General features: G+C 39.8%; 2 protein-coding genes and 1 long non-coding RNA gene across 8 annotated transcripts; 1 reads left to right on the forward strand and 2 right to left on the reverse strand.

Moving 5' to 3' along the window:
• Nucleotides 1–96: 96 nt before the first annotated feature.
• LOC128602043 (homologous recombination OB-fold protein-like) lies at nt 97–20,923 on the reverse strand. 3 transcript variants are annotated; one of them, XM_053615581.1, is made up of 9 exons: nt 20,807–20,923; nt 20,323–20,424; nt 4,764–4,847; nt 4,438–4,575; nt 4,099–4,207; nt 2,111–2,196; nt 1,901–2,023; nt 1,581–1,802; nt 97–313 (listed from the first exon to the last, which is right to left on the reverse strand). In XM_053615581.1, exons 1-9 carry the CDS (start codon nt 20,906–20,908, stop codon nt 149–151), a joined length of 1,131 nt encoding a protein of 376 aa, XP_053471556.1. In that variant the 5' UTR covers nt 20,909–20,923; the 3' UTR covers nt 97–148. The 3 variants fall into 3 exon arrangements, with proteins under 3 accessions (XP_053471556.1, XP_053471562.1, XP_053471549.1); XM_053615587.1 differs by having other exon boundaries at nt 1,604–1,802; nt 4,438–4,671; XM_053615574.1 differs by having other exon boundaries at nt 4,438–4,671.
• Nucleotides 8,643–10,202, forward strand: LOC128602151 (uncharacterized). Its single transcript, XR_008384808.1, has 2 exons — nt 8,643–8,749; nt 9,751–10,202. It is a non-coding gene; the product is annotated as an uncharacterized LOC128602151 (long non-coding RNA).
• On the reverse strand, nt 11,120–15,852 carry LOC128602116 (homologous recombination OB-fold protein-like). 4 transcript variants are annotated; one of them, XM_053615682.1, is made up of 6 exons: nt 15,435–15,852; nt 15,109–15,217; nt 13,134–13,219; nt 12,924–13,046; nt 12,604–12,825; nt 11,120–11,336 (listed from the first exon to the last, which is right to left on the reverse strand). In XM_053615682.1, exons 1-6 carry the CDS (start codon nt 15,513–15,515, stop codon nt 11,172–11,174), a joined length of 786 nt encoding a protein of 261 aa, XP_053471657.1. In that variant the 5' UTR covers nt 15,516–15,852; the 3' UTR covers nt 11,120–11,171. The 4 variants fall into 4 exon arrangements, with proteins under 4 accessions (XP_053471657.1, XP_053471665.1, XP_053471674.1 ...); XM_053615690.1 differs by having other exon boundaries at nt 12,627–12,825; nt 15,435–15,835; XM_053615699.1 differs by lacking the exons at nt 15,109–15,217; nt 15,435–15,852 and adding exons at nt 13,312–13,573; nt 13,682–14,307.
• Nucleotides 20,924–26,668: the final 5,745 nt, after the last annotated feature.

The following is a 26,668-nucleotide window of genomic DNA, read 5'->3' on the forward strand; positions in this document are numbered from 1 at the left end:
AGTTAGCATGAACTCATCTGGTATTATTATTTAACCAGGAAGAATTAAACCTACAATACTCAGGTTGGGGGAGGAGGGGGAAAAAAAACCTTAGTAGACAGTTCAAACTCGAAAATTTATTCATCTCGTCTAGATGACTGTTTTCTGATTATGTACATATCTTACAACAGCTTCTACAGAAACACAAACTGAACAAAAAGCATGTTCGGCTATGCCATTTTGCTGTGGTCTGGCACATTTCTATATTAATGGTGTCGGCGTCAGGCGGAGTAAGACTCGACAGGCAACTCCCCAAGCAGCTCGTCAAGATCATCTGCACGACACAAGCAGATGAACATTAATCAGCATTGAGGAACATATGCACAATATTTGTTTCACAGATGTTCACCTTTAACGAGGGTGTAATAATTTCATCAGACTTCAGGGAATTAATGCATCGATTTGGACGCATATTATAAAATTGTGTTTAACAAACTAGAATGGGGAAATAAATAAATAAATGACCCAAATCCATTGTTATACAACGTCGAATCTCAAAAGATGTATGTACTTTACTGGATTCGTTGACTGTTACCATAGAAACAAATGTCTTACTATAACTGGATTTACATGTAGAACACTGACAAGTTTCAATCTAGATTGAAACTTGTCAGTGTTCTACATGTAAATCCAGTTATAGTAAGACATTTGTAAACGTCTACCTATAGTAGATTGAAACGTCTTACATTTTCATGTTACTTTCATTTACATTTATTCATTTAGCGGACGCTTTTATTCAAAGCGACTTACAATTTACTGCAATCCCGGACATACTACATCCGACACATTGTCATGTGACCTTCGACGTCATCATAAACACAAAAATCTTAAACAAGTTAACAATTTATTCGGGTATTGTTAAACAAGTCGTGTTTAACCGAGGTTTAATACTTAAAAAGAACCGACGCGGTCTTCCGCAGTTTTTTTTCTGAGCTCGTCCGCACCAGTCCCATTGCATTGTGGGATTGTTTGACTCGTGTAGTGCCCATCGGTAGCAAACTGCAAAATCTTGTTGGAAATAGTACGCCATCCGGGTATTTCTCACCTACTGTTTCTCGCATATTTAGAATTCGGACATACTGCCCCTCTGGCGTACTGCTTTTCGCATACTATATAGTAGGCAAATGTGCGGTTTCAGACGCAGCCAGTTTCACTAAATCACTATTTAAAAAATGTTCTTTTCTGTCTAAGCAGGTTGCTTTTCTAGACATAACCGGGTTTGTTTGTTTTTTGTGCATGCGGGTCGGCTCAGAAGTACGTGTCAGATCAAGGCCACGGTGAAATGATGATGGGTGTCCAATGTTATCTGGAAAGGGCGGAACCGGGCAGAAGCCACACCCGAGTCTACTGAAAGCCAAAATTAACCGATTAAACAGGTGGAATCAGGTGGGGCTCCTGGTTGATCGGTATGAAATCCTACACCCACACACCGGCCTTCTGGGGATAAGATTGGACACAACTAATGTAAACAATCCGACTAAAAAAAGGATTTGTGCAGTAAATCACAAACAAGGCGCAAGTGTTTGATTGATCCAACACACTCGGTTTCTCGACATCACTGCACCTGCATCCCATTGAGCATCCTCTGAGCAGTCAGGTCGTGTAGTAGACCGGACCACCCCATTAGCTGGGACCCTAGGTTTAGCCGGGATGCTGCCCTGCTCCTGCTCCTCATCCTCATGGTCGTCAAAATGCAGTTCCATCTGAGATATGGGCCCCCCTTCAGGCTTGGAGGACACACAATGCAGTAATCCAGCAGGTTGCTATATTTCCATTCAACACATCAACAAAAAATACATCAGCAAAACTTTGCTGAACAATGAATATTAATCAAAAATATCTTGAAGAGTGCAAATCTAACCAGTGCAGGCTGAGAATGCTGGGAGGACGCGTGGACTGCTCCGTCAGGAGGGTAGATTCGAAGAAGGTTATTGGGGGTTACGTTCAGGTAGTGGTTCCGATTAGAGGGGGAGAACACGCTCACCTAGGCAAGAGCATCACGGCAATTCCTTAAGAATTCTAGGGATCACATGGCGGGTAAGGCAGTATGATGTAAGCAGCGGTATATTACTTGTTTGAGCAGCAGCACTGCGCCAGTCTTCAGCTCTCCCTGTCTCTCCTCCAGCAACCGTCTGTGAACTGTACCCTGCATCTCACCTAGATCAAATATGAATACATTTGCAAATCATCATAAGTGTGACACAATGTACAGGGAGGAAAAAAAGGTTGTAGGTAAACAGCTGTAATACGGATGGAGCTGATTTCCAGCAGATGCTCTCAGTGGTGAATGGTCAGAACATTACCCCTCCACCAACCACCATGCTTGACAGTTCGTATGAGGTTTTTGTGGTGATGTGCTGCGTTTGGTTTTTGGCAAACAAACATAGTGCTGTGCACGATGACCAAACCTCCATCTTGGTCTCATCAGTTCAAAGGAAATTGTTCCAGAACTTTCATGGTTTGTTCACGCTCCATAATCTTTTTGGAGAGAAGGCCTTTTTCCTAGCCACCCTTCCATGAAAGACATAGCTGTTCAGTATTCGTGCTGTCACGAACAAACATTTAATGTGCTTACAAAGGCCTATATGTCTCATGATGTAGCTTTTGGGTTTTTCTGACCTTGGAATTTGGAGAATTTGCCGAGGCACCCACCCAAGGGAGGACTGGCAGTCTGTCTTGAAATCTCTCAGTTTGTAAACAATCCTTCTCGAGTTAGAAATGATGAAAGTTCAGATTGTTTGGAGATGGCCTTATAACTCTGCCCAGATTGATGAGCAGCAACAATTACTTCTCTGAGGTTATGGCTGATGTCCTTTCTTTTTGGCATGGTGTAGACACACACCTGAGAGCTCCAGAACACCTAACTATCAAAACTTCTGCTATTATAGAGGCAATCACACTTCTTAATGATGAACCAATCTTACTCATTTTATTTGTAACACATGGCTACTAATTACTCTCTTAATGGTTGTGGAAGTAGGAAAGGTGTACTCATTTTTCCCCCAACTGGTTTCTGAATGTTGGTTTAATTTGGGGACAAAATGCTTGAAATCCATTGTGGGGGATTTTTGTTGCCACTTGAGGTTAGGTGTTTGTTTACAGAAGTTGGTGAGGATAATATAAGCAGCCATGTAAAAAACTGATAATATAAGCAGACATAAAAACACAACTGGCTATAGTGAAAATTAAAGGAAAAGTTATTATTAAATATAAACATCATTCACACATACCTTTCATTTAACATATACCTTAAACTATAGTTTTGAACAAATATTTAAATGCTTTTAAAACATTTTCCACATTTTGTTAGTTACAAGTTACATTAGTTTACAAGTAACACAAAGCACTTTTGTTAATTCCTGAAAGGTGTGCCTGCGCCTAATTACAGTTGCTGAGTCATGATGGTTGTTTAGGAAGAATTTTAGCATTGGAAATATGACCCTAGATTTAACCTGGCTGTAACATTTCCACTTTGACACAATGCTAATTTGTAGGAACACTACCTATGAAAGTCAAAATATTATTATTTATTATTAGTATATTATTATTTTTTATTATATAATTTTGTATATTATTTTTATTATATTATATTTTGTTATATTTTATTTATTATATATTCTTTTTTATTATATTATTTTTACTATATTGTTTTTATGATGTTATATTTTATTTATTGGCACACTTTTTTTTGAGGTAAATGGCACACTTATATAGCGCTTTTATCCAAAGCACTTTACACTGTGTCTCATTCACCCATTCACACACACACACACACCAATGGTAACAGAGCTGCCATGCAAGGTGCTAACTTGCCATCGGGAGCAACTTGGGGTTCTTGCCCAAGGACACTTCGGCATGTGGAGTCATGCGGGCCGGGAATCGAACCGCCAACCCTACGATTAGTGGACAACCCGCTCTACCAACTGAGCCACAGCCGCCCCAATATAATTATTATATTGTATTTTATTATATTTTATTATATCATTTCAAATATTTTGTATTATATTTTATTATAATATAACACACACACACACACACACACACACATAGACGTCTTACCCGTGGGGTCCCTGAACACTGCTATGGCATCTCCATGGGTGTGTAAAATGCTCTTTAACATCACCGCCATGTTAGGCACCTTATTCATGGACAGTTGTCTTGATGCCGCCTAAGAAAGACAATTTGTTCAAATCAGTAACAAAAGGAGCAGAAGAGTCATTAAGCAACGAAGAAAGAAAAACGACAGAAAATAAAAACTAATTAGACACAACACCAAGGTCTCTGGAACACTAATGAATTAACAACCATGAATTAGCCTGACAAATAATTTACATCTGCAATTAGAGCATATTTATATTTTGCAGTGAGAACAAACTGTTGTTAGAATGTTTTGCTTACTTTCCGCAGCACCATGACAATGCTGTACGAATGGAGGAAACAGGAAGGGTTTCTCTCATCCAAACCCATCTCAGCCTTCATTGCTGCCCACGGACCGACACTGAACTCCTCTTCGTCATTTACTTGAGAGCTCGGGACCTGTTCACACACACGCACGCACGAACGCACGCACACACACACACACACGGGTTCCGATTGGTTCCCTGATTGGTAACTATCATGCCATGGAGAAAACTAGGAAGAGAGTGGGACTGAGACTATAAGAACAATGCTCTACAGAAAGGGTTATGTATAAAGTTTGTGTGATAACATATGTAGCATAGTACCTCACTGCTTGTGGAAGCCACAGCCCCATGTGCTGGTGTCTGTGGAACTGCCACAACGATGTCATCCAGACCCCGCCCACTGATCTGTGGAATTAAAAAAAAAAAAAAAGGGTATACAAAAACCTTTATTCAACTGACAGAACTATTTAAACCCTCCGCCTACAACACCTTCCACATTTCTGTAAAATCTATCAAGTGAGCTAAAGCCCAGACTCTCAGGAGTCACCTGTTGCGGCAGTGCACCCGCTGGAACAGGAAACCAACACATTTTGGGATGAGCGGAATCGCTCCTCGGCCTCCGAGGCGTCTTACTGGCTGCGGACACCAGCTGGACCTGGTTATTAGGGCATGTGGAGAGGGCATGTGGAGAGGACGTGGTGTTTGGGGAGTCGATGGAGATACAGCCTGGAATAAAGAGCGATTTTCTGCTCGAGGAGTAACAGCTCCTCTTTGCCACAAAGATGTCGCTCTCATAGGTCCAGGAGTCACTGGACCGGTGAAGCGGCAGGCTGGAGGTACAGGGGCTTGCAGGGAGTTTTGTGGGGAAAAACGTACTAGAGCATGGGGGACGAATAAAAGACTGCAGGGGTGCAGATTTTGGCGTAGTGTTGCAGAATCCTCGAAGAGAAGTTACAACCGGTGCATCTTCACTAACAGCTTATAATCTCGTCCGTTTAGCTGGGGAAATGCTGTCGGGTTCAACGTCTTTGTCTGGAACAGAAACTTTCTGAGGAACACACTCGTCCAACTCCTCCAGTAATGGTGGCTGCAGCTATGACCATGTACAACAGAGGGAGCAGTGGAAAATCCACTACAGCAGCGAGAAGTGCACTCAGAAACGTCTTCATTTTCTCTCCTGATCAGAGCAACCGCAATAATTACCTTACTCGCACAAAGTTCAGTGAATGTCTGAAAGATTCTGAGCTCTTCTGTGATGTCACAGATGCTAAGCAACAATAAACAGTAATAGCATGATGCGTAAAAACACCGTTACAACAATCTGGAAGTTCTAACTGTTCCACATTTCTTTCAGCAAGGTCTTATTATTATTATTATTATTATTATTATTATTATTATTATTATTGTATACAGTATATTGTCCTAAATGAATGATTGTTATGAGAATGGATAAAGCAAATCCCTGAGCAGTTTAGGGCTGTGTTTGGCATTTTCATCCGCTCAGTTTAGGAGCCTGTACGCTTTGGGCATAAATCAACTGTTTTGCTTGAATGGAAATATACTTTATTGTATATAAATAATGACTATAATGTGCACACAAATACATTTCTAAGCTTTTGGGTTACAATATATTTTCATAATATTCATACACAAAGTGATACAAGCTGCATGAAGCTAAAATGAAATGACTCTTAATTTTATTATCATTTTTATCCCACATAAACTTTTACATTCACTCTAACTCATTTAACGTCATTTAACATTTAAACTTTAACACTAACATTTAACATTTATCATTTAACCCGGGGGGGTCACCTGGGTGACTAGGAACAGGAAATTGTTCAACCATGACTCCCTGTTTCACGCGGGTGGGTATAAATATGGGGTAACACACAGGACAAATTCCCTTAGTCATTCATAACAATGGGTTAGACCAAGGAATATAGGTGTGATGTGCGGCAAAAGTTTGTTGAGTTTCACAAAATGGGAAGTGGCTATAAGAAAATAGCACAAGCATCGAAAATGCCCATTTCCACCATCAGGGCAATAATTAAGAAGTTCCAGTCAACTGGAGATGTTATGAATCAACCTGGAATTGTACGTGTGTCTATATTGTCTCAGCGCACTGTGAAGAGGATGGTTCGAGTGGCCAAAAAATCTACAAGGATCACAGCTGGAGAATTGCAGAAGTTAGATGCGTCTTGGGGTCAGAAACTCTCCAAAACTACAATCCGAAGTCACCTACATCACCACAAGTTGTTTGGAAGGGTTTCAAGAAAAAAGCCTCTACTCTAATCCAAAAACAAACTCGAGCGTCTTCAGTTTGCCAGACAGTACTGGAACTTCAAATGGGATCGGGTTCTATGGTCAGATGAAACCAAAATAGAGCTTTTTTCGCAATAAACACCAGAGGTGGTTTTGGTGCACACAGAGAGGTGGCTATAGGGAAAAGTACCTTATGCGGTTAAATATGGTGGTGGCTCTTTAATGTTTTGGGGCTGTTTTTCTGCCAGAGGACCTGGACATTTTGTTAGGATACATGGCATCATGGACTCAAATATCAACAGATATTAAATGAAAACCTGACTGTCTCTGCCAGAAAGCTTAAAATGGGCCGTGGTTGGATCTTCCAGCAGGACAATGATCCAAAACATACATCAAAATCAACACAAAAATGGTTTACTGACCACAAAATTGTCTGGGTTGTAACCCTGTTCCCTGAGAAGGGAACGAGACGTTGTGTTTATCATAACACTATGGGAGCGCCTCTCACGCGTGACCGGTATCTGAAGCTTGTGTAAAATCATGCCTATTTATAGGCCTGCCATGATCAGGTGACGTGGCAATTAATATATATAAATATGGCTCCTGTGAACCGCGCCATCAGCCTTTATTATCTGAAGCGAAGACACAATTCACAGGCCTGCCCTGGTATGACAAAGCTACGCAACGTCTCGTTCCCTTCTCAGGGAACAGGGTCACATGCGTAACCCAGATGTTCCCTTTCAAAGGGAACTTTGACGTTGCGTTTAGCATAACACTATGGGAACGAGAATACCCAGTCCGTCATAACCGAGGGTACGGCCTGTTCAAAAAGACCCAAGCCCGAGGGTCACTGCAAGACACTCGAGCCCGGGGTGGAATGAACTTCCAGGCTGTAATAATGAATGAATGTGTGTGGCGTAGACCACCCTGCAGCAGCATACACATCTTGTAAGGATACCCCTTTGGACAGCCTTCCACGACCCCCTGTGGAAGAGCCCTAGAGACTATGATCTTCATGGTGGGTGATCTGCCTCGTACCATCTCGATCAGGTTATGTATATGTATGTGATTGCTGTCCTAAGATTACAGGTGATTATGGAGGATGTTCCTGTCATTTATTTTAAAATATACAACTTATATATTTTTTATTTTTATTATTTACCACGTGTGTGCGCGCCAGAGTCCGATGGAACAAGGAGGAAAATCCCACTTTCGTACCATATTCTCTCTCTCGCTCTCTCACTCTCAGAGTCCTTGACAGCTCAACACTGCAGCCAACTAGAGAAACGTTTGTGAGGGTGGCGAATGAGCTTTTTAGGGATGGGACTTTTCCTGGGGCAGAGTGTGTTGCTGTTCTACCTAGCTGGTCAACTGTGATCAAGGCAAGGACACTAATTAACTCGGCGTTAATGAAAGCCTTCCTTCCGTCTCCAAGACAGATTCTTTATCCTTTTCATGCCCAGTTACTCTCAGTGCGCAGTAGTGCTTGAAAGTTTGTGAACCCTGTAGAACCTTCGACATGTCTGCATAAATACGACCTAAAACCTCATCCTATTTTCACAAAGTAGACCAAGAGAACCCAGTTAAACAATGAGACAAAAATATTATACTTGGCCGTTTATTTATTGAGAGAAATGATCCAACATCCATCCCATATCTGTGAGACAAAAGTATGTGAACCTTTGCTTTCAGTATCTGGCGTGACCAGTACTGTTAGGACTTTTGACTATGTTTCATGTCATATTTATGCAGATGTATAGTGACTTCTACAAACTATATACAAACTTTCAGGCACCACTCTAACTTGAAAACCGAGGAAGTCTTGTTTCTTTTGTAAAGCTCCCCATCCCTGTATCTGCCTCTATTAGCTATCTTTACATTTGCATGAATCCTCATTGCATTTTTCGACCTGTCTCTCGTTCACGACGCGATCTCAGGCTATCGAGCAGAAAATGACAGACCTCATCAAAAACATCATCGAATGGACTCTGGACTACCTGCGGGAACATGTGGTTGACTGGATTAGGGAACAGGGAGGCTGGGTAAGTGTCTCGTTGCTTATTTTTTGATTGGGACATGCAAGACAACCTTTCATATTCACTTAAGCTCATACATTATGGGTGTTTAACTATATTGGATACTAATATCCACCTAGATTATTTAAACAAGTACTTTTTTTTTTTTTTTCTCTTTTTCTCTTCAATGATTTATTCTTTATTGGGTTTTCTTATTCTTACAGACAAGAATGTAGAACAAATCAATGCAAATAATAATGGTACATACAAAAATTTTACACATTCTTTATTATTCTAAAATGTGGGGAAATATAGCCAACAAAACTCTGGAATAACACAAGTGGAACTATGGGGAATTATGTTGTGATGAAAAAATCCAAACTAAATCTAAACTTTGTATTTTAGCATCGTCAAAGTAGACGTCCTTTTCGCCTAGAATTTCCAGAAATGTATTCTTGGCGTTTTCTCGACCGATTTCTTGAGGAATTTCCCTGAGATGCTTTTTAAACAGTATTAAAGGAGTTCACACCTACGCTGGACTCTTAGCGGTTGATTTCCCTCAGAGTCGTCTGTTTTAAAAAAAAAAAAAAAAAAAAAGTTTGTAAATTTATTTTTCTAATGAATGTCAGCACAATTATATTTTTGTCTTCAACACCAATTTCAAACATTTAATCATACACCTTCAGATCAAAAGGTTTTTAAGATCATGAGAAACATTTCAGGCGAGTGTCCACAAACTTTTGACAAAAATTTAATAAAATAACATTTAAAAGGGGGGAGGCTATATCGGGTTCAATATGAAACTGACATTGTTACCGTGACCATTGGTGCAGTATTGTTCCTTCCTCTCCACAAAAGTACCACAAAACTTGCAGCAAATAATCAAGAAATTTCCTCCACTTAGAGCAATAGGTATCTATCCTCCTGTGTAAACTAAAGGAAGGTCTCTCGTAGGCTGCCATAAACCAGGAGTGGAGACCAACAAAGATCAGAGATCAAGTATAATATTGTTTTTCTCTCTCTCTCAGGGGGTGATGTGTTCCTTCTTTGGCACTCCTACCGGTCAGACTGCCTGCATCCTTCTGGCTGCTGTCCTGGTCATGCGCAGGTTGTGACAGAGAATGGACAGGTCCCTGCTAATGTATATGCGGTTTATGCACAGATTATCTCTCCTCTGGGACATGACCAAGAACAAATACATTTCTCTGTCTGTATGGAAAATGGAGCCCTTTTGGAAGCATGACTACTTTACAGATTACTTTCTGATAATTCTTGTCTGAGCCTGGGATTCTCTGTGCTGAATCTTGGGGCTCATTAAAGTTCAAGGGACATGTTTCTGCAGAGAAAATGGCACTTGGTGGTGGTTGTTGTTGTGTTTTTTTTGTTTGTTTGTTTGTTTGTTTTAAACCTTTGACACGCTTTGGTCGTGGAATTAGTTCAAATAAAAAGTTCAAATAAACAGTTTAGCAACACCCAAAAAGACTGTCTGTTAACTTAATCAAAGCAAAACCATTTTTATTACTACAACGTTTGGGCTTGGTCACAGACACTTTTCAAAAATATGTCTTACAGGTAGAAGACAAACTTGCACCATCTGGCAGTGCCTCGTTCACTGATTTCCTCTCTAAACACTCCAACATTTACAGTCCATCAATCTCTGTCCATTGGTCTGAAGAGTTAAAACAAGAAGTGTGAATGGGATGTGACACTACGGTCATTAATTCAATTATATATAATTACATATTATTCAAGTGGGAATACACCTCATCTGGGTGTGATAGAGACATGATAACTTGCATGAGGAGTAGGAAGAAACAAGAGCAAGATGAGAAAGCATAAAGAGGGGAGGGGGAGAAAAGAAGAAAAGGAAAGGGGGAAAAAAGAGCAAGACTAGAGAGCTAGAGATGGCTATATTAAAAAAAAAAAGTTAAAAACAATAAATAAATAAGTAAAAATAACCACCACAATACTCCTTATTCAACACGCAGACCAGCACAGGACAGGGTTTTGACATGAATAAAGTCCATTAAAACCATTCTCCCAGTGACCCTGGAAGACCCGTTACGTCTTCACAAGTGGATCAAGCTGTCAGACTTTTGTCTCGAGAACCTCTTTAAATTCAAGGGCACAGGATGAAGTAACCATGGAAACCTACACCAGCACACCTGTCTCTATGACAGCTCAAATATTACACGAGACAAAACCCAGATTTCATTCACATACGCACTGAGAATTCATTCGCACTGCTAATGCCTGAGTAACCCGTCAGTGTTGGTGCGCAAAAGAAAAATCATGATGTTAAGTTAGCATGAACTCATCTGGTATTATTATTTAACCAGGAAGAATTAAACCTACAATACTCAGGTTGGGGGAGGAGGGGGAAAAAAAACCTTAGTAGACAGTTCAAACTCGAAAATTTATTCATCTCGTCTAGATGACTGTTTTCTGATTATGTACATATCTTACAACAGCTTCTACAGAAACACAAACTGAACAAAAAGCATGTTCGGCTATGCCATTTTGCTGTGGTCTGGCACATTTCTATATTAATGGTGTCGGCGTCAGGCGGAGTAAGACTCGACAGGCAACTCCCCAAGCAGCTCGTCAAGATCATCTGCACGACACAAGCAGATGAACATTAATCAGCATTGAGGAACATATGCACAATATTTGTTTCACAGATGTTCACCTTTAACGAGGGTGTAATAATTTCATCAGACTTCAGGGAATTAATGCATCGATTTGGACGCATATTATAAAATTGTGTTTAACAAACTAGAATGGGGAAATAAATAAATAAATGACCCAAATCCATTGTTATACAACGTCGAATCTCAAAAGATGTATGTACTTTACTGGATTCGTTGACTGTTACCATAGAAACAAATGTCTTACTATAACTGGATTTACATGTAGAACACTGACAAGTTTCAATCTAGATTGAAACTTGTCAGTGTTCTACATGTAAATCCAGTTATAGTAAGACATTTGTAAACGTCTACCTATAGTAGATTGAAACGTCTTACATTTTCATGTTACTTTCATTTACATTTATTCATTTAGCGGACGCTTTTATTCAAAGCGACTTACAATTTACTGCAATCCCGTACATACTACATCCGACACATTGTCATGTGACCTTCGACGTCATCATAAACACAAAAATCTTAAACAAGTTAACAATTTATTCGGGTATTGTTAAACAAGTCGTGTTTAACCGAGGTTTAATACTTAAAAAGAACCGACGCGGTCTTCCGCAGTTTTTTTTCTGAGCTCGTCCGCACCAGTCCCATTGCATTGTGGGATTGTTTGACTCGTGTAGTGCCCATCGGTAGCAAACTGCAAAATCTTGTTGGAAATAGTACGCCATCCGGGTATTTCTCACCTACTGTTTCTCGCATATTTAGAATTCGGACATACTGCCCCTCTGGCGTACTGCTTTTCGCATACTATATAGTAGGCAAATGTGCGGTTTCAGACGCAGCCAGTTTCACTAAATCACTATTTAAAAAATGTTCTTTTCTGTCTAAGCAGGTTGCTTTTCTAGACATAACCGGGTTTGTTTGTTTTTTGTGCATGCGGGTCGGCTCAGAAGTACGTGTCAGATCAAGGCCACGGTGAAATGATGATGGGTGTCCAATGTTATCTGGAAAGGGCGGAACCGGGCAGAAGCCACACCCGAGTCTACTGAAAGCCAAAATTAACCGATTAAACAGGTGGAATCAGGTGGGGCTCCTGGTTGATCGGTATGAAATCCTACACCCACACACCGGCCTTCTGGGGATAAGATTGGACACAACTAATGTAAACAATCCGACTAAAAAAAGGATTTGTGCAGTAAATCACAAACAAGGCGCAAGTGTTTGATTGATCCAACACACTCGGTTTCTCGACATCACTGCACCTGCATCCCATTGAGCATCCTCTGAGCAGTCAGGTCGTGTAGTAGACCGGACCACCCCATTAGCTGGGACCCTAGGTTTAGCCGGGATGCTGCCCTGCTCCTGCTCCTCATCCTCATGGTCGTCAAAATGCAGTTCCATCTGAGATATGGGCCCCCCTTCAGGCTTGGAGGACACACAATGCAGTAATCCAGCAGGTTGCTATATTTCCATTCAACACATCAACAAAAAATACATCAGCAAAACTTTGCTGAACAATGAATATTAATCAAAAATATCTTGAAGAGTGCAAATCTAACCAGTGCAGGCTGAGAATGCTGGGAGGACGCGTGGACTGCTCCGTCAGGAGGGTAGATTCGAAGAAGGTTATTGGGGGTTACGTTCAGGTAGTGGTTCCGATTAGAGGGGGAGAACACGCTCACCTAGGCAAGAGCATCACGGCAATTCCTTAAGAATTCTAGGGATCACATGGCGGGTAAGGCAGTATGATGTAAGCAGCGGTATATTACTTGTTTGAGCAGCAGCACTGCGCCAGTCTTCAGCTCTCCCTGTCTCTCCTCCAGCAACCGTCTGTGAACTGTACCCTGCATCTCACCTAGATCAAATATGAATACATTTGCAAATCATCATAAGTGTGACACAATGTACAGGGAGGAAAAAAAGGTTGTAGGTAAACAGCTGTAATACGGATGGAGCTGATTTCCAGCAGATGCTCTCAGTGGTGAATGGTCAGAACATTACCCCTCCACCAACCACCATGCTTGACAGTTCGTATGAGGTTTTTGTGGTGATGTGCTGCGTTTGGTTTTTGGCAAACAAACATAGTGCTGTGCACGATGACCAAACCTCCATCTTGGTCTCATCAGTTCAAAGGAAATTGTTCCAGAACTTTCATGGTTTGTTCACGCTCCATAATCTTTTTGGAGAGAAGGCCTTTTTCCTAGCCACCCTTCCATGAAAGACATAGCTGTTCAGTATTCGTGCTGTCACGAACAAACATTTAATGTGCTTACAAAGGCCTATATGTCTCATGATGTAGCTTTTGGGTTTTTCTGACCTTGGAATTTGGAGAATTTGCCGAGGCACCCACCCAAGGGAGGACTGGCAGTCTGTCTTGAAATCTCTCAGTTTGTAAACAATCCTTCTCGAGTTAGAAATGATGAAAGTTCAGATTGTTTGGAGATGGCCTTATAACTCTGCCCAGATTGATGAGCAGCAACAATTACTTCTCTGAGGTTATGGCTGATGTCCTTTCTTTTTGGCATGGTGTAGACACACACCTGAGAGCTCCAGAACACCTAACTATCAAAACTTCTGCTATTATAGAGGCAATCACACTTCTTAATGATGAACCAATCTTACTCATTTTATTTGTAACACATGGCTACTAATTACTCTCTTAATGGTTGTGGAAGTAGGAAAGGTGTACTCATTTTTCCCCCAACTGGTTTCTGAATGTTGGTTTAATTTGGGGACAAAATGCTTGAAATCCATTGTGGGGGATTTTTGTTGCCACTTGAGGTTAGGTGTTTGTTTACAGAAGTTGGTGAGGATAATATAAGCAGCCATGTAAAAAACTGATAATATAAGCAGACATAAAAACACAACTGGCTATAGTGAAAATTAAAGGAAAAGTTATTATTAAATATAAACATCATTCACACATACCTTTCATTTAACATATACCTTAAACTATAGTTTTGAACAAATATTTAAATGCTTTTAAAACATTTTCCACATTTTGTTAGTTACAAGTTACATTAGTTTACAAGTAACACAAAGCACTTTTGTTAATTCCTGAAAGGTGTGCCTGCGCCTAATTACAGTTGCTGAGTCATGATGGTTGTTTAGGAAGAATTTTATCATTGGAAATATGACCCTAGATTTAACCTGGCTGTAACATTTCCACTTTGACACAATGCTAATTTGTAGGAACACTACCTATGAAAGTCAAAATATTATTATTTATTATTAGTATATTATTATTTTTTATTATATAATTTTGTATATTATTTTTATTATATTATATTTTGTTATATTTTATTTATTATATATTCTTTTTTATTATATTATTTTTTATGATGTTATATTTTATTTATTGGCACACTTTTTTTTGAGGTAAATGGCACACTTATATAGCGCTTTTATCCAAAGCACTTTACACTGTGTCTCATTCACCCATTCACACACACACACACACCAATGGTAACAGAGCTGCCATGCAAGGTGCTAACTTGCCATCGGGAGCAACTTGGGGTTCTTGCCCAAGGACACTTCGGCATGTGGAATCATGCGGGCCGGGAATCGCACCGCCAACCCTACGATTAGTGGACAACCCGCTCTACCAACTGAGCCACAGCCGCCCCAATATAATTATTATATTGTATTTTATTATATTTTATTATATCATTTCAAATATTTTGTATTATATTTTATTATAATATAACACACACACACACACACACACACACATAGACGTCTTACCCGTGGGGTCCCTGAACACTGCTATGGCATCTCCATGGGTGTGTAAAATGCTCTTTAACATCACCGCCATGTTAGGCACCTTATTCATGGACAGTTGTCTTGATGCCGCCTAAGAAAGACAATTTGTTCAAATCAGTAACAAAAGGAGCAGAAGAGTCATTAAGCAAAGAAGAAAGAAAAATGACAGAAAATAAAAACTAATTAGACACAACACCAAGGTCTCTGAAACACTAATGAATTAACAACCATGAATTAGCCTGACAAATAATTTACATATGCAATTAGAGCATATTTATATTTTGCAGTTGTTAGAATTTTTTGCTTACTTTCCGCAGCACCATGACAACGCTGTACAGATGGAGGAAACAGGAAGGGTTTCTCTCATCCAATCCCATCTCAGCCTTCATTGCTGCCCACGGACCGACACTGAACTCCTCTTCGTCATTTACTTGAGAGCTCGGGACTTGTTCACACACACGCACGCACGCACGCACAAACGCACGCACACACACACACACGGGTTCCGATTGGTTCCCTGATTGGTAACTATCATGCCATGGAGAAAACTAGGAAGAGAGTGGGACCGAGACTATAAGAACAATGCTCTACAGAAAGGGTTATGTATAAAGTTTGTGTGATAACATATGTAGCATAGTACCTCACTGCGTGTGCAAGCCACAGCCCCATGTGCTAGTGCCTGTGTAACTGCCACAAAGATGTCATCCAGACCCCAACCACTGATCTGTGGAATTAAATAAAAAAAAAAAAAAAAAAAAAAAAAAAAAAAAAAAAAGGGTATGCAAAAACCTTTATTCAACTGACAGAACTATTTAAACCCTCCGCCTACAACACCTTCCACATTTCTGTAAAATCTATCAAGTGAGCTAAAGCCCAGACTCTCAGGAGTCACCTGTTGCGGCAGTGCACCCGCTGGACCAGGAAACCGACGCATTTTGGGATGAGCGGAATCGCTCCTCGGCCTCCGAGGCGTCTTACTGGCTGCGGACACCAGCTGGACCTGGTTATTAGTCAGGACGGGCATGTGGAGAGGACGTGGTGTTTGGGGAGTCGATGGAGATACAGCCTGGAATAAAGAGCGATTTTCTGCTCGAGGAGTAACAGCTTCTCTTTGCCACCGAGATGTCGCTCTCACAGGTCCAGGAGTCACTGGACCGGTGAAGCGGCAGGCTGGAGGTACAGGGGCTTGCAGGGAGTTTTGTGGGAAAAACGTACTAGAGCATGGGGGACGAATAAAGGACTGCAGGGGTGTGGATTTTGGCGTAGTGTTGCAGAATCCTCGAAGAGAAGTTACAACCGGTGCATCTTCACTAACAGCTTATAATCTCGTACGTTTAGCTGGGGAAATGCTGTCGGGTTCAACGTCTTTTTCTGGAACAGAAACTTTCTGAGGAACACACTCGTCCAACTCCTCCAGTAATGGTGGCTGCAGCTATGACCATGTACAACACAGGGAGCAGTGGAAAATCCACTACAGCAGCGAAAAGTGCACTCAGAAACGACTTCATTTTCTCTCCTGATCAGAGCAACCGCAATAATTACCTTACTCGCACAAAGTTCAGTGAGTGTCTGAAAGATTCTGAGCTCTTCTGTGATGTCACAGAGGCTAAGCAACAATAAACAGTAATAGCATGATGCGTAAAAACACCGTTACAACAATCTGGAAGTTCTAACTGTTCCACATTTCTTTCAGCAAGGTCTTATTATTATTATTATTATTATTATTATTATTATTATTATTATTGTATACAGTATATTGTCCTAAATGAATGATTGTTATGAGAATGGATAAAGCAAATCCCTAAGCAGTTTAGGGCTGTGTTTGGCATTTTCATCCGCTCAGTTTAGGAGCCTGTACGCTTTGGGCATAAATCAACTGTTTTGCTTGAATGGAAATATACTTTATTGTATATAAATAATGACTATAATGTGCACACAAATACATTTCTAAGCTTTTGGGTTACAATATATTTTCATAATATTCATACACAAAGTGATACAAGCTGCATGAAGCTAAAATGAAATGACTCTTAATTTTATTATCATTTTTATCCCACATAAACTTTTACATTCACTCTAACTCATTTAACGTCATTTAACATTTAAACCTTAACACTAACATTTAACATTTATCATTTAACCCGGGGGGTCACCTGGGTGACTAGGAACAGGAAATTGTTCAACCATGACTCCCTGTTTCACGCGGGTGGGTATAAATATGGGGTAACACACAGGACAAATTCCCTTAGTCATTCATAACAATGGGTTAGACCAAGGAATATAGGTGTGATGTGCGGCAAAAGTTTGTTGAGTTTCACAAAATGGGAAGTGGCTATAAGAAAATAGCACAAGCATCGAAAATGCCCATTTCCACCATCAGGGCAATAATTAAGAAATTCCAGTCAACTGGAGATGTTATGAATCAACCTGGAATTGTACGTGTGTCTATATTGTCTCAGCGCACTGTGAAGAGGATGGTTCGAGTGGCCAAAAAATCTACAAGGATCACAGCTGGAGAATTGCAGAAGTTAGATGCGTCTTGGGGTCAGAAACACTCCAAAACTACAATCCGAAGTCACCTACATCACCACAAGTTGTTTGGAAGGGTTTCAAGAAAAAAGCCTCTACTCTAATCCAAAAACAACTCGAGCGTCTTCAGTTTGCCAGACACTACTGGAACTTCAAATGGGATCGGGTTCTATGGTCAGATGAAACCAAAATAGAGCTTTTTTCGCAATAAACACCAGAGGTGGTTTTGGTGCACACAGAGAGGTGGCTATAGGGAAAAGTACCTTATGCGGTTAAATATGGTGGTGGCTCTTTAATGTTTTGGGGCTGTTTTTCTGCCAGAGGACCTGGACATTTTGTTAGGATACATGGCATCATGGAATCAAATATCAACAGATATTAAATGAAAACCTGACTGTCTCTGCCAGAAAGCTTAAAATGGGCCGTGGTTGGATCTTCCAGCAGGACAATGATCCAAAACATACATCAAAATCAACACAAAAATGGTTTACTGACCACAAAATTGTCTGGGTTGTAACCCTGTTCCCTGAGAAGGGAACGAGACGTTGTGTTTATCATAACACTATGGGAGCGCCTCTCACGCGTGACTGGTATCTGAAGCTTGTGTAAAATCATGCCTATTTATAGGCCTGCCATGATCAGGTGACGTGGCAATTAATATATATAAATATGGCTCCTGTGAACCGCGCCATCAGCCTTTATTATCTGAAGCGAAGACGCAATTCACAGGCCTGCCCTGGTATGACAAAGCTACGCAACGTCTCGTTCCCTTCTCAGGGAACAGGGTCACATGCGTAACCCAGATGTTCCCTTTCAAAGGGAACTTCGACGTTGCGTTTAGCATAAAACTATGGGAACGAGAATACCTAGTCCGTCATAACCGAGGGTACGGCCTGTTCAAAAAGACCCAAGCCCGAGGGTCACTGCAAGACACTCGAGCCCGGGGTGGAATGAACTTCCAGGGTGTAATAATGAATGAATGTGTGTGGCGTAGACCACCCTGCAGCAGCATACACATCTTGTAAGGATACCCCTTTGGACAAAGCCTTCGCAGAGGCGACCGCCCTAGTGGAATGAGCCCTTATGCCCAGAGGCATAGCGAGTCCATGCGCCTCATGAGCAATCGAGATTGCTTCCACTATCCAATTAGAGATGCGCTGCTTTGACACAGCATCACCTCTACTGTCGCCACCAAAGCAGACCAGCGGCTGCTCCAACTTACGCCGCTGGCCGGAGCGGTGGACGTAAGTACAGAGAGTCCTTACTGGACACAGCAGGTGCATTCTCTCTTGTTCCGTTGTGGAGAATGGAGGAGGGCAGAAAGCCTGCAACACCACAGAGTGGGCAGCCGATGTAAGCACTTTAGGAATATAATCCGTCATAGGATACAGGAAGGCCTTGGCTAATCCAGGGGCATCAAGGCAGGAAGGGGCAACAGAGAGAGCTTGTAGGTCTCCTATTCGCTTGAGAGATGTCAGGGCCAGCAGAAGAGCTAGCTTTAGAGTCAGAAACTTCTCAGAGGCTGACCCTAAGGGCTCAAATGGGGTCCCTGACAGACCTTCCAGGACCACAGAAAGGTCCCAGAAAGGTATGCGCGGCCTGCAGATGGGCCTCAGCCACCTGACACCATGCATGAACCTCGAAGTTAGAGGATGTTGCCCCACAGAGGCTCCATCAACAGGGGCGTGGCTGGCCGAAATGGCAGCCAAGTAAACCCTGACTGTAGAAGGAGCCCACCCCGCTGAGAAACGTTCTTGTAAGAACTCCAGGACTGTAGCTATTGCGCAGTTCACTGGGTCTACAGTGGATCCCTGCGGATGGGAATCTCCCAAGGAGTGCCATCTCGCAGGGATATTATCTCTCAGAACCATATTCGAGCTGGCCAATAAGGTGCTACCAGCAGCAGACATAGACTGTCTTGGCGAACTCTCGCTAGAACTTGTGGGAGCAGAGCGATGGGGGGAAAAGCGTACAGATGTGACCTCGGCCACATGTGCACCATGGCGTCCAGCCCTAATTGTGCGGGAGGAGTGAGGGCGAACCACAGCGGGCCGTGTGTTGTCTCCTCGGAGGCGAACACATGCAATCCCGCTTGGCCAAACCTCGCCATATGGACTCCACCACTTGTGGATGGAACCACCCTGCTCCCGATGAGGGCCGCACCAGAGACCGTGAGCTGGACAGCTGTCTAAGGCCGTGCTCCAGCCCGTGAGGGAGGTGTCTGTCATTACCGTCTTGCGCTAAGGAGACACCGCTAGAGTGTGACCCAAGGCTAGAAACCGGGGACACTCAAATTCTCAGAGCACGTAGGCATCGCCGCGTGACACTGATTATTCTCCGAGGTTTCATCCTTGGACGAAACCCCCAACTTCTCAGCCACCACTGAACTGTCAACTGTGCAATAGGCCCATAAGCGCCAATAGTCTCCCAAGATGCCGCTTTATCTTGCTCCGTGTTGACAGGATTGACCCTACGCATGTTGGGGATAGAAACACCCTCATCGTAGTAGAATCCTTATAACCCCTAGAAAAGTTGTCCACTGCACTGGGGGAAGCATACTTTTCTGAGATTCAACCTGACCAGATTTCCTATTCTCAATCATTCCTATCATATGGTTCTCATAACATTTTGAAAAGTACTTTTTAATCAGACACTTATCTCACGCACCTTGCTTTTCATGTCCCAATCTCTGAGTGCCTTACAGATCTGTTCCTCCAGCTCCTTCATCCTGTCATCGGACAAAATACGGCTCAGAATCTTCACAAGCTCCTGAAATTCACCGGGCAAATATTGTTGGCATTAGGTGTTTGTAGCACTCCTGAGCACTAGCATTCAGTCAAACATCATGTTTAGTTGCAAATCTCTGATCTATCTAAAGGGCCATACAGCCTACAGTACAAAGTCTGACACGGAATCCTTATATTCATCAGACTTCTGATCAAATTTTAATGCATTGTTTTCTTGATAAAATCTGCAGTTAATGAACATCATCAGGTCTGGATTGCTGTCTTTAGCCTTGTGCTGGAGTACAAACTTCATTTCCTCCTCCATAAGGGCCAAACTTCAATCCAGATATTTAAAATGCTCATATAATGAAAAATTGGATTTTCGGATTTTCCCACAACGAAAGTTAGGAGCAGAAAAAACTTACCGTGTCCTGGTCCTGAGGAACCTCTGTGGGTTGGACCACAGCCGGTTCCGTGGCCTGGTCAAACAATGAATCTAAATAAATAAATAAAAAGCCATCAGACATCAGCTATTATTAATGTTTTGAATTCCAGACCAGCAGTGCAGTGTAGGAGAGCTGCACCACTCAGCTGTACAACTCCTGAATTAGTACTGAAACTTTATATTTTAACACTAACATGAATCCACATCTAATCATTTTACCACCAAAAAATATACTACTACGACTACTACTACTTTAACTACTAGAATAATAAAAAATAAAATAATAACAATAATAATGTATTTTATTTTCTAATATTAATATTATTAAATTAACCTTGATATTAGGCCTATATTAATATAGAAGCCTATTTCACTATGACAACTAACCAAGAGCAAACAATAAGCCGCAGTATGGTACAGTAGGACAGCAGCTTATTAAAATATTCTTATTTTTTCTAAATTATGGTAATATTTAAACATATTTATTTGAAGTAGCACTGAACATGAATCCACACCTGAATTGCACACCATCATCATGAGACATTAAACTCACATATGATCAGAGTTCAGTTTCATTTGGGCAGAGAGAGAGAAAAAGAGAGAGAGAGAGAGAAAGAGAGAGAGAGAGAGAGAATGAACCCTGTTGTCTGTCTCAGCCTCACTTCAGCGAATGTCTGAAAGTTTCGGAGTTCTTCTGTGACGTCACAGATGCTAAGCAACAATAAACAGTAATAACGTGATGCGTAAAAACACCGTTACAACAATCTGGAAGTTCTAACCGTTCCACATTTCTTTCAGCAAGGTCTTCTTCTTCTTCCTCTTCCTCTTCTTCTTCTTCTTATTGTTGTTGTTATTGTTATTATTATTGTTGTTAATATTATTATTATTATTATTATTATTATTATTATTATTATTATTATTATTATTGTATACAGTATATTGTCCTAAATGAATGATTGTTATGAGAATGGATAAAGCAAATCCCTAAGCAGTTTAGGGCTGTGTTTGGCATTTTCATCCACTCAGTTTAGGAGCCTGTACGCTTTGGGCATAAATCAACTGTTTTGCTTGAATGGAAATATACTTAATTGTATATAAATAATGACTATAATGTGGACACAAATACATTTCTAAGCTTTTGGGTTACAATATATTTTCATAATATTCATACACAAAGTGATACAAGCTGCATGAAGCTAAAATGAAATGACTCTTAATTTTATTATCATATTTATCCCACATAAACTTTTACATTCACCCTAAATCATTTAAGAGAGAAAACACAATGCATTTCAGTGGTGAATGAATAGTAGCTGTTATAGTCTGTTATCATGTTTACGTGACAGTCGATTGTTTTTTCTCAGTTTATTTTATCTCTTAAAATTCTCGTCTTTTTGACTAATTTTACAATAATTTTTTTTTAAATTTATACATTAATTTGCACATTTATAAACGGAAGAGGAAACATTTGTTTGACATATTAATTAACTAAATTTATTCATCAATAAATATATGTATATATAATATAATTGATTTATTGATTTGCACAGCTCTTAAGGCAAGACACTACAAGTGAATGAATAATCTGTTTAAAACAATCCTAATTAATCCTAATTAATCTGAGTACTGACATAGGATATGATGTAGTGTGTAGGGAAACAGGAGGCTCCACTTGGGTTAAATATGGGTTAATGTGGAACAGCAGCAGAGCGATATGGAGGCTCCTGTATGGGGCTGTACACGGGTAGTTAAAACACCTATATATATATATATATAGCTGTGTGTGTGTGTGTGTGTTATATTTTGGTTGAAGATGAAACCTGCAGAAGGTAGATCTCCAGGAACAGGGTTGGTGAGCTCTTTCGTATCAGTATGGTGGTGCAGTGAGGACAGCGTTTCAACAGTTACAACAAAAACAGGGATTTTATCTTTCATACTGTCTTTAATACTTTCGTAGTTTAATTTTATCTTTCATACTGTCTTTAACTTTCCCATAAGATGGAATGAGAGTATTTTCTTACCAACTCAGTGTGTGCAACCATTCTGATCTGTTACTACAATGTCTGATCTGAAGCCATAGATGAAAACATTTTAGCCAGAATTAGAGCTCAAATTGGGCCTGGTGTAGTTTGAAAGCTATGGCTCTTTTTAATGGCTATCATGTGGCATGTGTCGGTTGTTCCGACCCAGAACTATTGGTCATTTCCCAAGTGCAGATGATTCCTGTTCTGGTAATGGTGGAGTGACACATGACAACGTGACTACGTGTGTGTTCTTCACTATTCCTGGGGTGTAGCATTAATAAAACAGCGTCCCACCAATAACAACAAAAAGGATGAAGTTAAGAAGGTGATGTGCTGCCTCGGAAAAGAAGGTGTTTTAAATAAGAGATAAAGATAATATTAACACAAATAACATTTGCATAAAGATCAGAGACTTGAAGAGTTTAATACCCCAACAACAACACCTGAATATTAAAACTGACTAATCAGTGGCTCTAGAGTTGAAAAGCTAATAGCTGTTAATTTCATGAAGGAAATGTATTCACGGAGCATTTTAAAATAATAACTAAAATAAAACAAGATAAATGTTTGTTAATCTGTCATAGGGAAATTGAAGTGTTATAGCAGCATGATATTATGTCCATAATGTAGATAGAAGAAATACAATTATAACAGCAGTGTCAATATGACAAGAATGTGCAAAAATACAAAAGTGTATGAGAGGAAAATGTAAAAAAAATAAAATAATAATAATAATTACAGGAAAAAATTCTGTTAAAATGCTCACTGAAAAATTGGGAAACAATTTAATAAATAATGAAAAACTTTTGATAAAAACATTTTTTAAATGCTGTGTGAAAATTAGGAAGCTATCAGCTAATTAATTTAATAACATCTAGTAGTAATATACCTACAATTGGAATATTTTATTTAAGGATAATTTCAAAAACACTTTGAACTGCTTTACTGCAATTAACAGCAGTTCAGCCTATTGATTAAACTCAGTACAGCTGATAAATGCAACAAAAAAAAACAAACAAACAAACAAAAAACTATTTTTATATCTAATATTTGGATAATGTACAGAAATGACACTGTCTGAATGAATATGATAATGTTGTAAGTCTTATTTTGCTCTGTAATCATTTCTAGTCCTGATGTTATAATTTAATATACAATGTACATTTACTTTCTATCTAATTAATTAGTTTTATATTTGAAATTAATTAAAAATATATTATTTTAATATTAAACACTTCTGTAATGCTGAATGACCATGCATGCAAGTGGTTCAACAAAGGATCAGATTGTGTAAGTCTTCTCTAATGAGTATAACAGCATAATCCTTCAAAGAAGTATCATATTATTTGTTTTGGGCAGAAAAATCGTTTAAGGTTTAAGTTACAAAGTAGTTTACTGTAGTTTTCAATGAACATTAAACTGTAATCAGTTTACATTTGGATAACTGAAATGAAAAGAAGTCAGACTGTGTTCCTGAAACAGCTCCTCATCTCTCACACTCACTCTGAAAAAAAGAAAAGGAAGAAAGAACAAAGATGAGAATGAGGCATAATTCAATTTGGATTCATGCAGCATGAAATATACATACTGGATCCAAGTCAGATTTCACAGTAGTTACAGATTACTGCTCAGAGAAGATAAAGCTGCCTGGCCATGTAACCTCACGCCTTTCTGCAGGAAACCTGTCAGTTCCATGAACCTCCTAAAACATCAGGCGGTCAGCGCCCTCTTTCGGTAGGTAATCGTAAAATGGTCGCCAGAGCACTTCCGGTGGCTTCACCTATCAGTGATGTAATTATGTTGTACAGCAGTGAAATGTCAGACAATATTCGAAGCAATCGGTTCTTCTGCAGACTTTGACTGTCGCACTTGAGTCTTATTTCTGCAGCAGTGTTTTTTGTCTGAAAAGTGGTCTCGTGTAATATGCTGCTTTCTTTATTGACTTGCAAACATTTTTCTGTAGCATTTAATTTTGTGCTGGAACACTAATGTTTGGAAATCTAAAATGTTTTTGTACTCAATAATGTGTGTCATAAAATGAAAATCTACAACAAAGTTTGTACTAAAAAAAAATAGGGTGGCTAAAACTTTTGCACAGTACTGTAAATGCAACTTCCAAATAAGCAAACGCTTTCATCTTGATCTGGCAGGACCTTACCATTTCTCTAGGTCCCCATTTTAATTTTTGTATCACACCAATTTTTTTTAAACAATGACAGATTAATGACAGATAGTAATCTACTCCTCAGTACTACCAGGATAATGCAATAAACAAAGATAGAAACTTCCCAGATTTCTTTATTCGTATCGGTTCGGTACTTGTGTAGTTTTCTGGCTCAAGTCACTTTTTCCACTCTGTAATCTCTAATCTGTAATCCAGTCTGTAACGTCCTTTATTTGGGTAAAAATGGGTTCACCGGTTAACATCATTTACAGATACATCATGATGGAACTGAGTCCTTCAAAGTTTTATTCATTATTGCTTATTTTGGTTGAATCCAATATAATTCCTTTTTAAAATAGTGTAGGCCCATAAACTGTTTTTGTAGCCTACAAGTCACACCATTTAGAGTAAAGTTTCACATAGCCTTGTCAGTGGTTCTACACTATAGAAACTGGGCCACTTGTGCTTGTAGGGGGCACGCTTTAACATTTAACCAAACCTGTTTTTAGGATTATTGCAAGTAATTTTCCACTGTCATGTATCAGTCTGTGAGCTCTACAAGTAAGATACTAAAATAATCCCAACTCAAATGAATGTTTCATGTTCATTTATTTGACAAGTAATCTTGTATTGAGGTGTGATTATGAGCAGTGATGACACTCATTATTTCTCACTACATGACAGGGCTGGGACATAACTTCAGGTCATATCTGTGATTTGTTTATTTGTAAATAAATAAATAAATAAATAAAGATTACAAAAGCTGGGTGAGCATCCTCCAAGTGTTTTATTCAAAAAATTTTTGCCAGGAGTTGTATTGACCGTCATTCACCAGCAGAGGTCAGGATTTATCTGAATTGAGAGGAAGTTAGAATGGATTTTGGTTTAATTTCCCAAAACTAGATTTATGTGTTTGTTAAAATGCAGTACAGGTAAACAGCTACAGAAATATTACAGAAACCCTTGAGTTTGAAACCTATAACATGTCTATCATATTTTATTACTTACAAGCTGTTACAGGAAGATAATCAGCAACCATTTGGTGTGATGTGGCCTGGCGCAAAGCGGAGTTTATATTACTGATAATATACTAATGGCTTCTTCTTGGAGAATGCATATGCACAAGAGAGACATTTATTAATAGCTGTATTATACAAGTGCCAAAGGACTGAAGACATACTGCTACTAAATGTTATATCAGACTATTACAAAACTTTATTGTTTTTTTACTCTATGAGCATTTTAAGCTGACTGGTCAAGTGTCAGATAGTGAGGGACTGGTCACTTTAAGACATGAGTTACCAAATGTAAATTATTAATTAATTTTTTTTAACGAAAGGTCCCCCATGTAGGACAGAAAATGGCAAGTGGACTATTTATGTGGCACTAAAACATACACCATTCCTAGCTACATTAGCGTGTAGTTTACTTCAATGAGTATATATTTTGGGGATTTTTGAGTCAGAAAGCTTTTTTTTTTAAATTCCACATATTGTAACTGTAAATCATTGTCTGATTAAGACAAAAAAAAACTCTGTTCTCTACCGACTATGCCTTCTTATCTGGAAGATTTATTATCGGTTTCCTTTTTGAGAGCACACTAACAGTAATCCATTTGTTGCTAATTTACAATAAGTGACCCTTCAAGAATCTG

Source organism: Ictalurus furcatus, chromosome 2 (assembly GCF_023375685.1).
Source record: "Ictalurus furcatus strain D&B chromosome 2, Billie_1.0, whole genome shotgun sequence".
Classification (NCBI taxonomy): Eukaryota; Metazoa; Chordata; class Actinopteri; order Siluriformes; family Ictaluridae; genus Ictalurus; species Ictalurus furcatus.

Excerpts from the sequence above, each read along its gene's own strand:
- LOC128602116 (XM_053615682.1), bottom strand. The coding sequence starts at position 15,515 with ATGAAGGCTGAGATGGGATTGGATGAGAGAAACCCTTCCTGTTTCCTC. Across the intron at positions 15,218-15,434 it reads TTGTCATGGTGCTGCGGAAA|GCGGCATCAAGACAACTGTC; the intron begins GTAAGCAAAAAA and ends TGTCTTTCTTAG. Across the intron at positions 11,337-12,603 it reads CAGTGATGTCGAGAAACCGA|ATGATCTTGACGAGCTGCTT; the intron begins GTGTGTTGGATC and ends TGTGTCGTGCAG.
- LOC128602043 (XM_053615574.1), bottom strand. The coding sequence starts at position 20,908 with ATGTCTGATGGCTTTTTATTTATTTATTTAGATTCATTGTTTGACCAG. Across the intron at positions 4,848-20,322 it reads ATTGGGACATGAAAAGCAAG|ATCAGTGGGCGGGGTCTGGA; the intron begins GTGCGTGAGATA and ends TTAATTCCACAG. Across the intron at positions 314-1,580 it reads CAGTGATGTCGAGAAACCGA|ATGATCTTGACGAGCTGCTT; the intron begins GTGTGTTGGATC and ends TGTGTCGTGCAG.